This window comes from Filicampus tigris, chromosome 10 (assembly GCF_054856515.1).
Source record: "Filicampus tigris isolate MCC_2025a chromosome 10, RoL_Ftig_1.0, whole genome shotgun sequence".
Lineage (NCBI taxonomy): Eukaryota > Metazoa > Chordata > Actinopteri > Syngnathiformes > Syngnathidae > Filicampus > Filicampus tigris.
The window spans coordinates 23463235-23474604 of NC_141226.1; the positions used below are offsets into that span (position 1 = coordinate 23463235).

At 40.4% G+C, this 11370-nt stretch overlaps 2 protein-coding genes and 1 long non-coding RNA gene across 8 annotated transcripts; 1 reads left to right on the plus strand and 2 right to left on the minus strand.

The window, feature by feature from the left end:
- The first annotated feature begins 488 nt into the window (after nt 1-488).
- LOC147141432 (uncharacterized) lies at nt 489-7083 on the plus strand. 5 transcript variants are annotated; one of them, XR_015088394.1, is made up of 4 exons: nt 574-644; nt 719-782; nt 2599-2866; nt 3908-4497. It is a non-coding gene; the product is annotated as an uncharacterized LOC147141432 (long non-coding RNA). The 5 variants fall into 5 exon arrangements; XR_015088393.1 differs by adding an exon at nt 6096-7083 and having other exon boundaries at nt 634-782; nt 3908-4227; XR_015088395.1 differs by having other exon boundaries at nt 634-782; nt 2599-2687; nt 2775-2866.
- On the minus strand, nt 2468-4015 carry LOC147141433 (uncharacterized). Of its 2 annotated transcripts, XM_086043206.1 has the most exons (5): nt 3903-4015; nt 3313-3409; nt 3108-3227; nt 2785-2863; nt 2468-2683 (listed from the first exon to the last, which is right to left on the minus strand). In XM_086043206.1, exons 1-5 carry the CDS (start codon nt 3995-3997, stop codon nt 2595-2597), a joined length of 480 nt encoding a protein of 159 aa, XP_085899332.1. In that variant the 5' UTR covers nt 3998-4015; the 3' UTR covers nt 2468-2594. The 2 variants fall into 2 exon arrangements, with proteins under 2 accessions (XP_085899332.1, XP_085899331.1); XM_086043205.1 differs by having other exon boundaries at nt 2468-2863.
- Nucleotides 5845-7746, minus strand: LOC147141434 (uncharacterized). The gene is made up of 5 exons (XM_086043207.1): nt 7641-7746; nt 7429-7525; nt 6557-6676; nt 6253-6331; nt 5845-6171 (listed from the first exon to the last, which is right to left on the minus strand). Exons 1-5 carry the CDS (start codon nt 7730-7732, stop codon nt 6077-6079), a joined length of 483 nt encoding a protein of 160 aa, XP_085899333.1. The 5' UTR covers nt 7733-7746; the 3' UTR covers nt 5845-6076.
- Nucleotides 7747-11370: the final 3624 nt, after the last annotated feature.

An 11370-nucleotide genomic window follows, 5' to 3' on the forward strand; every position in this document is an offset into this window, starting at 1 on the left:
CACTACTGGATGTGACTCAGTAATCTGCAGTAGCAGTAGTCATTTTTGCGGAGAGAATAAAGAATAGATTTCCACAGTTCATGTTCAAATATCTACTGCTTGAAGCGTTCTAACGCCGGCCGCCATTTCTACCCCAGTATAAATGTTTAAAACATGACTAAAGACAGGCATTTAGTTGAACTATTTGTTTTGGCCTCTTTACTGCCCCTTCTATTCTTTTCTCTGCCCCCTTTTCCCAGGCTTGGGAATTAGGCAATGATGACCAAATTGGAGCTTGCTGTTTGGATCCCACGGCAACTAACCGCTAAAAGATCAAAGGTTGACCACATGGCAGCCACTTCACCAAAGTCATCTTCCGGCCTCACTTCTTTTGATTAACTTTCACATTATTTGAATTAACACTGAAGAGTATCATAATATGTGTTAAATGTTGCCCACTCGGGCAAGATCAGGGGATGTCGTTTATAATGTTGTCAGCTATATGTGATTGAAGCAACGCTGTGTCATATGTCAGTTTTTGTTGATTATGGCGGCGCCGTGTGGACAAAAGCGGTAGTGTTTTGACAAAAATTAACCACATTTCCCATCCGTGCCAACGCGCGGTTTCGTGGAATCCTGAGCCGTCCTTAGAGCGAAAGGAGGAAGTGAGTATGCCGTAAAGCAATTCAGGACATTTGTATTGTTTTGTGTGCCAGAGTTGATCCCATCCTCCTCAAAGTTGCTTTGTGCCAGTAAAAACGACACACCCTCAGGGCAGGAAGTCCCATTCAACTACTGTACTTGTAAGTCAATGTTTCATCAAAAGAGTTGTGAAAAAAAACTTTATTGAGGTCGATTTCCTGCCCAGTGCTGCTTTAAGGGTTATAGAAATACATTTGTCTTGACTTGACTTGACATGCTATTCGTTAGCCCCTCAAAATGGCGTCTTGGATTGTTTGTGAACAGACTTTCCCAAGGCAAGGCTATGTGTTAGTTAAATACACAAAGTGCAATTGTCTTTGTTTTATGTTTCATTTGACAGTAGAATTGATTTCACTGCCTCCGTAAAACATGTGCTTTGGCTCAGTAAGGTTGACAAAGCGGGTGTACTGTACACCATTCAAATTGGAGTTTTTTGGGGGAACGTTTTCTGGGGGAAGGCCAGAGGGAAGTGCTGACCTGCACGCCGCCTACCAAAATTCAGACCACACAACCTCCATAAGCATGTGTGTGCTATACGTACCTATACCGCTTGACCTCCTGCCTCTATTGTGTGTTAAGTTCCGCGTAAGACCCATGAATTACCCATGAATGTTATTAATGAAAGCCCTTTCATGGGTCATGTTGATTTTCCACCCCAAATGCAGTTTAAGGCGAATAAGGCATCATCGACATCACGCAAGTCACATGTCGAGGCCATTTCTGAGTAGCCGTGGCTATTCTCTTCATGTGCTCTTTGTTTGTTGTGGTGACCTGAAGTAAACTCATCATCCCGCGAGGTCGGCTCAGCGCATCTTTTTCCGGAAGGATTTGATGCGCCAGGGGTCTGTCACATTAACAAAGTGGGAAAATTAGACAAAGGACGTCAAATCTGACCTCGTTAGAGGCTGCTGTGCTACTTTTTATGTGTGTGGAGAATGTTTGCAAAATTGGCAAAGACTGAGTAAATTCATGTTAGCAAAGCTTAAAAAAAAAGAAAATGATGTGAGTTCATATCGGCTTCACTGGCCTTAACTGTACAGTACCAAAAAAGAATGTTTATTTTTTTTCTCATTGGAAGTAGTGTAATGAATGCTTCAGTTGCCAAAAAGCGGTTTAAGCTGAACTGATGTGTCTTCAGCAAGCTTGTGTGAACCCATATTTGATAGTGCTGGTAGCAAAGATGTGTTTATGTCTCACACAAATGATTGGCTTGCATTAAGCAATCACAAAATATATATATATATATAAAAAACCTTACTATAGGGCATTGGCATCTAAATAAAAAGAGAGGAACTGACTGGTTTGCTACAGTAAGCACAGTATGTACTGTGTAACGAAAGTATGTCCGCATGCGCAATGCAGAGTAAATTGATTGTTGCTTGACAGTTGATTGAAAAACATAAATTGATTTGCTTTGCTCTATAAAGATACGTGTAGAACAAAAAGCAAAAAAAAAAAAAAAAAAAGCCCATCATGTGGTCTCACGAGCAACACATTAATCTTCTTCCACTGTGGTGGCCACAAGACGTTGGAAAAAATGAATAAATAAATGTTCATGAATAAGCTTAGTCCTACCAATAGGTCAAAAACTAATACAACTGTGTGACCAAGTAGTGTGTGCATAGTGTTTCAATGCACCTGTTCACCCTCATTTAGACATGGACTCATATAAACTGCTAAAAAAAAAATATATATATATATATATATATATATATATATATATATACAGAGAGAGTGAGAGAGAGTTTATAACATCATCAAAAGTAACACATACAGAAATGTATGATGCAGGCAAGTAAAGCTTTATTATTTAAAAGCCAGTACATGAAAAACATTATTAGTGATTTTTTTTTTTTTTACTCTGTTTTTAAAATGCGGCAAAAAGTCAGATTGTTGTTTTTTGTTGTTTTTTTTCAGGCATTGCAAGTTGCAAGTCCGTAGCCCAGGCAAGCCCATTCGTTGGTCATCTCCATGAAGCCTGGACCGCTGTTCAGTCCGCTCGCTGGGTGGGAATGACCAAAAAAAAACAACGACAAGAACAAAATCCATTAGTATTAGCATTAGCATAAAAAAAATCACATTTCTTGAATAAGGGGAGCTGACCTGAAAGCAGATCGTAGAGGTTGCAGTAGTTGAGGCCGTCGTCCAAAAGGCTGGTGAATCCCAAAGAGGTGGACTGACCCTGGTACACACACACACACACACACACAAAATGAGAAAATCGTTCACCCTTTCCTTTGTTTTTTGTTTGTTTGTTTTTTTACCTTCCAACGAAGGTAAGGATTTTTTTTTTTTGTCGTTAATAAGTAATATTTGTTTCTATTCAAAAAGACTGAAAAGTTGACAAAACATTTGGACATCCCCGAGTGAAGAAGCGCATCCAACCAATCCGCCCTGTACCGCATTGTCAGATGCGGTCGACTTACAGTCACACGGCAGCCGGCGGTCATCACGGTGGGGCTGAAGGCGAAAGTCATGTTCTCCGCTTTCAGGCCATCCACCGACGTGTGGTTGGCGCTGAGGCCCAGAGGCGTGCCGGCCACCAGCTGGAGGAACATTTGGATAGGAAACCGATGAAATGCGTTGATTTCATTTGTCCAAATGGCTTTTTAGCCGCCAGAACTATGTTACCATGTAGTGACACTTAGCACAGCCAAACATGGGGTTGAAGGCTTGGATCTGGTTCACCAATTTGGTGCTGACCTCCGCGCAAGTTGAAGGAAAGAGCCTGGAGGAACAGAGAACAGAGAGATGTCCGATTGGCTATTGCTGCTGGAGCAATAAGCATAGTAATAAGCCTAAGATTTTCTGTCGACCAGCGATATTAAAAGTGAAAATGTGTTATTCTGGTCGATTTTAGGAAGAGACATGAAGGAAAAGCACATGATTTGCTTTAAAGGAAAAATGAATGTACCGGGGACGGCGCGCAATTGCCACTCGGTGACGGTCAACGAGATAAGTGGAAAGGAGTATTGGACGGATGGATCATAAATAATCATTCAAAAAGGACCATTTTACATACATTTCTTTCACCTAATCGACTAATGACCTAGCCCAGTCTGTTCTATTTGGAAAATAAAAGGTGCTGTTGTGGTTATGTACCCTAACCGCTATCCTAACACTAACCTTGACACTAACCTTACCCGGCCCATAACCTTGACACCTCAGAAATCAGACATCAAAAGTTTGCCCACCATCCCTTGGTCTAACATCTCACTTACCACAGAGTTCTGCAGAAGGCGTGATAGGTGGGCGCAGGAACAGGCACGGCAGACGCAAACAGGACCAGCCCGGCGAGGAGAACGAGAGTCTTCATGCTGACTGCTGCTTCTGGTTCTGGAGGTGGTTGTGGGACAAGCGGTGGCCGTTGGCCCTCTTATACGGCGCCTCCCGTCCGGGCTGGGTCACGCGCCCGCCTCGATGACGGCCTGACAATCGATTGGGCGCGGATGACCCGACGTGGCGGTCTTGTGCCGAACAAAAGAACGCCCCTGCACGCCTGGCCTACGCAGTTCCAAGATTTCGAAAGTCACGAAAGTCTTCAAGGTTTGTCACTGAAGTTGCAGGACGGACGTCGCAAAAGATTCGATTTTAAACATAATGACTTTCCCGCCTTATTGTATGTAACTGTTGGATTTTTTTTCTCCACTTTTTGGTATCAATTTTGGTAACTTAAACTAGATAAAATGGAGGCAGTAGAAACAAATGTTTTCTGTTTTGTTTTTTGCTCACTGTTTGGACGTGATACGTTTAACCAGGTACAATGTCCTTCGTGAAATAGAAATGATATGGCTCATAAAATCCTATCATCAAGCAGCATTCCCTTTTTTTCATACCTTCGTCACTCTGGCACACAAACACCAACAAAGCAGCATGTTTGTTTGTCGGAATCATGATTTTTATTAAGAATTCATCATTTACAGTCAATGGATACATTTTCCTACACGCTGGAGAAAGTAGCGGAAGTGCTAAAGAACAAAGAAGCTAAACAAGATTTTTCTACTACTAAAGAAGCACAAAAGACCTTAAAGCAGAAGTCAAGCCAAACAGATTTTTTTCAAGAATATGTATTCTATGTAGGTCCACTAGTTGAAACAAAGGAAAGAAAAATTCAGTTAATGTTTTATTCAGCTTTATTTTTTTTGTTAATGTTAATTTTACTAAATCGTCACTGTCCTGTGAAAACACTTATGTCCATTTTTTTTTTTCAATTTTCTTAATACTACGTGAATGGTGTTCCTGCGTTACGGACATCGCATTATCGTGAAAATTAAAAAAATTCCAAAATTGGAACATATGTATAATTAAAATCGAATTGAATCGTTTTTTAGCCATCTCTAGGGGCGGCCATTTTGTCACTTCTCTAGATTGAAAATGACACCACAGACTCAGCTTCAGAAAACAGGTGAGCCGTGATTGGTCGTTACTTAAGCTCTGAGTAGTTGTGATGTCATTTTCAGTCGACAGCTAGTTGCAAAATGGCCACTCCGCGAGATGGCTTAAAACGAATGGATTTTACTGCATTTCTCATATTCCAGAAACAATATTAATCAGAATGCCGTGTTTTGTACTCAGTTGTAACAGTTGGGTTAAAAATAACACAATTTGGGGTCAAAAATGGACCAATCCACACATTGGGTCAATTTGACACACTTTGCGCTGTTATGTACAAAACAACTCGGTTTTTGGGAGTTGTTTTGTACAAAACTGTCCATTTTGGGGGCTGTTTTTGCAGAAAACAACCCAGAAACTTGGGTCGAATTGACCCAAGTAGTGGATCGGTCCTTTTTTGACCCAAAATGATGTTGTTTTTAACCCAACCTTTTTTAGAGTGTGACTAGTGGGGGTTCATAGAACATATTTTTGCAAAAGATTTGATTTTGGGGTTGACTTCCTCTTAACGCAATAACATATTCATGATGGAACTCTTTCTGACACAAGAGGGCGCCAGAGTGTTTAGAAGCAGCAGCGAACTTCACATGTAGGATGGACAAGGGACCATTTGAATGCTTAATGCGTTTATTCAGGTCGTAGCCATGATTGGCAGACTGCCTACCTGGTGACATTCATGAAAAAAAAAAAAAAAAAAAAAAATATATATATATATATATATATATATATGTAAATTATTATGAAATTATTTTTGAATTGGTGTTTTGTTGTGTTTTTTTTTTAAATTTATATTTAATATTAAGAATGGCGTAATTGTGGTTTTCAAAGGGAGATCTGAACTTGTTTAGTTTGTCATTTTATTTGAATATACAATGTGTCGGGACAGGAGGATTGTGCTCAGTGCGAGAAATATTCAAGCCCGCCCTGATTGTTCCAGGCCCACCCTTTAGCCAACCTCTGGCTCCGCCCCTGCGTTTATTGTTGCTTTAGTTGTCTTTCTTTCTTATTTTCCGGCTTTGCAGGTGGCGAATCCGTAGCCCAGGCAAGCCCACTCGTTGGTCATCTCCATGAAGCCTGGTCTGCTGGCCAGTCCACTTGCTGAAGGAAAAATCAAAACACGTTAGCATTTAGCATCATATTGCTTAAAATGTGTCTCTCTTGCATGTGAGAGGAGCTGACCTGAGAGCAGATCGTAGAGGTTGCAGTAGTTGAGGCCGTTGTCCATAAGGCTGGTGAATCCCAGAGAGGTGGACTGGCCCTGGGTACAACCCCCAAAACACGCAGAGTCAAACATTTAATCTGGGACCTTCCAAATGCGTCTACCATTCACCAAAATGGCGCCCAGAACTCTTGAATATCACTGCAACATCATCTTACAACATCGCCCTTATACAGTAAATAAACGAACAGAGGCTATGACAAACCCTTTTGGTTTGCCGTTAATTTCTATAAGGCCGCACCGCGTGCCAGTGGATGGACTTACGGACACGCGGCATCCTCCGGTCATCATCGTGGGGCTGAAGGTGAAGGTGAGGCTCTCAACCGCCAGACCGTTGGCGGAAGTGTGGTTGGCGGAGAGGCTCATAGGAGTGCCGGCTACCAGCTGGAGGAGCAATTGGATGGCAAAGTCAGTGGGAATAAGATTTGATTTCGATTTTTTTTGGAATCATTTTCTGTTGCTAAAACTTCTTTCATGGGCGGACGCTCACATCAAGAAAAACGGGAGAAAGAGGAGGGGCCGCTCAAGTTGTGCTTGTGAAACGTACTAAAAGCGATGCAGTACGCTATACTGGCGGTTAACATATGTTAGGTAGTTAAATGTATTCAACTCAACTTGGTCTTGTGGTGACAAAGCAAAACAGGATGTGATATCTCGCAGCATTAAAAATGTACTACAATGTCTTTATTGAAAGAAATGTGTACTATCTTTTTCCATTTTTCTTTAAAGAGACAATATTTAGCACCATCCAACTTGAAAAAATATGTTAAAATAAAGTGTGGTATCTTGTAGCGTTCTTTGTTCATTTTTAATTGTAAAATGGTGTGTCAAACATGACATAACATGTCAACTGTTCTATTTATATTTCCAGTATCGTAACATTCAACATTCAGGGTAGTTTAAAAACTAGTGTGATGTTAACGTTATTATCATTAGCACTTTTAGTCTTACAATTTCGAATCAGGAGACACATTTTCAACTTAAAAAAGTGATACCTTGTCATACTAAACGTTCTCAAAAAGCACATTTTGAATTTTAAGACATTTCGACAAACTTTGACCTTTTTCCTCATAAACTTCAGCTCGCAGAGAGCCGCTAATGGTGCTTTCGACACGCGTGTGCGAAAACAAGGTTACCATGTAGTGACACTTCTCGCAGCCAAACATGGGGTTGAAGGCTTGGATCTGCTGCACCAACGTGGTGCTGACCTCCGCACAGGGTGAAGAAAACAGCCTAAAGGACAAGACATATATGACATCATAAATAAATACATAAAAAAAAAGATACAGTACACTGGTCTTAGTCTTCGTTTTTTTTTTCTTAATATATAATATATTAAAAGTTTTACCAGAGAGTTTTGCAGAAGGTGTGGTAGGGTACAGGAACAGGTACGGCGGCCACTAGGGAAAGGAGTCCTGCGAGGAGAATGACAGTCTTCATGGCAGCAGCTGAAGGTTTTTCTTCTTGAGCTCGAGGAGAAGCTACACTCGGACAAATGCCGGCTGGCGGTTTCTTATAAAGCCCGTCGATGCAGATCACGCGCTGGGCTCGATGACGGCCTGACAACCGATTTAGCACACAGCTAGTTAGTTACAGAATTGTCATTAATGAATGACCTGACACGGAGATCTTATGTTATCGCTGACTGTCTGTCTGGATGTTTCTTTATTGTAAGACAAATTCATTTATTGTTTGTCTTTGTTTAAAAAAAAATGACATGGGAAGTGGACCTTGAAAAAATAATCACATATTGAATCTTAATCGCAGCCCTCCATTCATCCAGGCATGAGTTTTGAATTGCCTGCGCCACTATAGGTACCAGTTTAATTGATTTTACTTTTGTATTATTGTATTATTTTTTTTTCTATGGTGGCAGTACACAGAAGGTAAAAAACAGGAAATTAATGTTCTAACTTATGGGAAAGTAAAGTTTAGATTCATCTTATTTTTATCTTTAGTTACAAAAAAGAAGTTGAAAAAAATATATATGGTTGTAATTCAATATTTTTCAATTCTGTATGATTATAAATTATTTGAATTTAATTCCATTAGTTCCATTTAATGTTTGTTTTATTTTTATTTTTTCCATGACTATCATGGTTAGGAAAAATTCAATGAATGCTATATTCAGCTGTATTGCTTTTGTTAATGTTAATTTTACTATATCGTCACTGTCCTGTGAAAACACTTATGTCCATTTTTTTTTTCAATTTTCTTAATACTACGTGACTGGTGTTTCTGCGTTACAGACATCGCATTAACGGGAAAATTAAAAAATGTTCCAAAATTGGACATAAATATTTTTCACAGGACAGTCAGTCTATATAACTTCTAACTTTGACCACTAAGCATATGTATAATTTAAATCTAATCGAACGAAATCTCAGTGGTCTTTATTTAGTAGTTTTAATTTCACTTTTTACTGAAGTTTTTAATTTCTGTAACATTTATTGTGTTGTGTTGTATTTGTTATGATGGTAGCAAGAACGCAACTTAGTCTAATTAAATTTGCGTTCGGATAAATTAATGTAATCCTCCACAGTTTGTGTTTTGTTTTTTGCTCTATCCAGGGGGTGCCCATTACGTCGATCGCTATCGACCGGTCGATCGCAAAGGCATTGTGGGTAGATCGCCAGCCTAACATCCGTCCTCACTATTACGTATTGCTACGTTCATGCTACGTTCACATCATCTGCGTTGGTAGCGATTCTGGCGGCGCGTTTAAATTGGAGTCAATGTAGTTCGCGCGGGCGGGCGCAGTTGCGTGCGGGGCGGGGCGGCGCGAATGATGTGTTTGGAGGGGTGGGACGCGGAGCGAAGCACCGGAAATTCGCTCTACTCGGTGCATGTAAAACAAGTTAACTTTTTTGCCATTTCGCGGCAGCCAATCAGCATCGGGCATACCACGTCACACGCGGCCACAAAGCGTCCTGTTCACTCGGCGTTTTTTTTTTGTTTTTTTTTTACAGTTCTTGAACTTTACCAAGAAAGCAATATTGTTAGCATTAGCATAGTGTGCAAAAAAGTTGACTTGTTTTTTACGCGCCGAATGGAGCGAATGGGCGGATTGTTGTTGCTGCAAATCTGCTTGAGGCTGCCTATCAGCAGCTACTGTCCGCCGGACTGCTTTCCTGGCTGATTCCATTCAGTGCAAGTCATCAGAGTAAGGTAATTACAAAACATTTTTGTTGTTGTATAGTCGAATATAGGTTGATGCAGTCATGCAAGGTGCACCAGCATATACGGTACATATAAAAAATAATCCTCAATATATTTACAAATAATGTGTTTTGCATGTTTAGTAGGTGGTAGATCATTTTGACTCGGTCATGTCATAAGTAGCTCTCGGGTTGTAAAAGTGTGGGCACCGCTGTTCTATGCTGTAAAAAAAAATCCCAAAATGAGACATAAAGGTTATCGTTATAAGAAGAATAACTTTAAGTGTAAATAAGTTGCACTATTGGTGTAATTGTCTTCATTACTCTTAATGTATTTTTGTTTTATTTAATTTGATGTGTTTTTGTTGTGGTAATCCCTAACCCTAAAATGTTCTGTGGTTCTGGTTTATTGCCCTGTATTGTTTCTTTTGTTCTTATTATTATTTTTATGGCTGTGGCATGTAAGCAGAATACAGTTCATGGGTATTTTTTCTCCTGCTGACTGCTGAAAAATGGTGAAATTGCATCGTTGTGTCGATTGTGAGCGATTTGACTGCATGTACTGCTCTCAAAAATTTATCATAACCCAACGAAGCATAGCATACTTTTGGCTTGGGTTCATTTGTTTGTTTATTCCAGATTATACACAGAAGACCCTCAAAAAATTGCATCTGAGGCAATGAGGAAATGGAAGAAAAGGAAGCCAACGACACATTTTGGTATATCCTATTAGGCTTACGTACTATAACTGTGATGTGATGCTCTAAATAGCCAAGAAGACGTAAGACAAATCGACACGGGCCTGACAAAAACAAGAAATGAAAACTCTGGCTGTGCACCAAAATTTGTGCGGTGCTGCCTGAGGGATCAAAGGTCACAGACAATTTTGGTATTTGGCCTTGAGATTGCTCCAGATTCAGATTTTAAGTCTAAATTCCTTGCACTTGCAATTTAAACAACATTCCAACCTCAAAGGAATTGGGGTTGGTGTATTAGAATATTCTACAGTCATTTTCCGAGCTCATTTTGCATGAAAATTCCTGAATTCCTGTTTGCAATATAATGATCCCCTTGTTCTCCTCGTTACACACAATTATGGACTTGACGTGTTTACCCCCCAAAAATGTCTGTCACACCACCAGGTGTTAAACGATGTCAAATACAAATGACATGGCTCTTACAGCACTCGCTTTTGAGTTTCCTTGGCCAATAAAGACAGTTATCACTTTTAAATGACAATGGCACGCGCGCACACGAGGCTCTGTTATTGACGCAGTCATATGTTGGTCTCAGTGAGCATCGACAACAAGTAGAAAATTGTGTTGATCCTGCTGGCACGCCTGACTGCCATTCGCACATCAGCTGATTCCGACGTCCAATGTATGGGGCGAGGGTCAGCGAGGTGGCGATTTCCGGCACAGGTTCATGATGACCAACAAAAAAAGGCCTGCATCATGGCTGCAACGCAAAGAAACCCCATTATCAAAAACAAATAAAACGGAAAGAGTTCAATACTATCCATCCAGCTGTGTCATCGCTGATACCATTGTTAAGAGGTAGCTTCCATATATGGGTCATTTTTTAAAATATAATTTCATCAGTAATGGTAAAGACACGTTAAAAAAAAAAAAAAAAATCTCATTAGACAATTTTGGATGATTTGAAATTTTAGACATTCATAGTAAAGGCAGGGGCGGAGCTACGTGGTTATTTCATGAACTCTGACTGTCGGCGGTATGATAAACAATGACCTCTCGGTTACAGAGCTGGTTACAAGAACGTGAACGATGTGTGTGCGTGCGGATGGACACCCCACACACACACACTCAGGTGTTGTGTCACCCTGGCCACCCCGATTGGAGAAAATTCTGGCTATGGTCCCGAGTAAAGGCAATCCTCAATTGATGGTGGTGGCTCACT

Bases quoted from the DNA above. Each gene is read 5' to 3' on its own strand.
- LOC147141433 (XM_086043205.1), bottom strand. From the start codon at position 3,997: ATGAAGACTCTCGTTCTCCTCGCCGGGCTGGTCCTGTTTGCGTCTGCC. The intron at 3,228-3,312 runs GTAACATAGTTC...ATGTTCCTCCAG, and splicing joins GTGCTAAGTGTCACTACATG to CTGGTGGCCGGCACGCCTCT. The intron at 2,864-3,107 runs GTAAGTCGACCG...TGTGTGTACCAG, and splicing joins CCGCCGGCTGCCGTGTGACT to GGTCAGTCCACCTCTTTGGG.
- LOC147141434 (XM_086043207.1), bottom strand. From the start codon at position 7,732: ATGAAGACTGTCATTCTCCTCGCAGGACTCCTTTCCCTAGTGGCCGCC. The intron at 7,526-7,640 runs GTAAAACTTTTA...CTTGTCCTTTAG, and splicing joins ACCTTCTGCAAAACTCTCTG to GCTGTTTTCTTCACCCTGTG. The intron at 6,677-7,428 runs GTAACCTTGTTT...TTGCTCCTCCAG, and splicing joins GCGAGAAGTGTCACTACATG to CTGGTAGCCGGCACTCCTAT.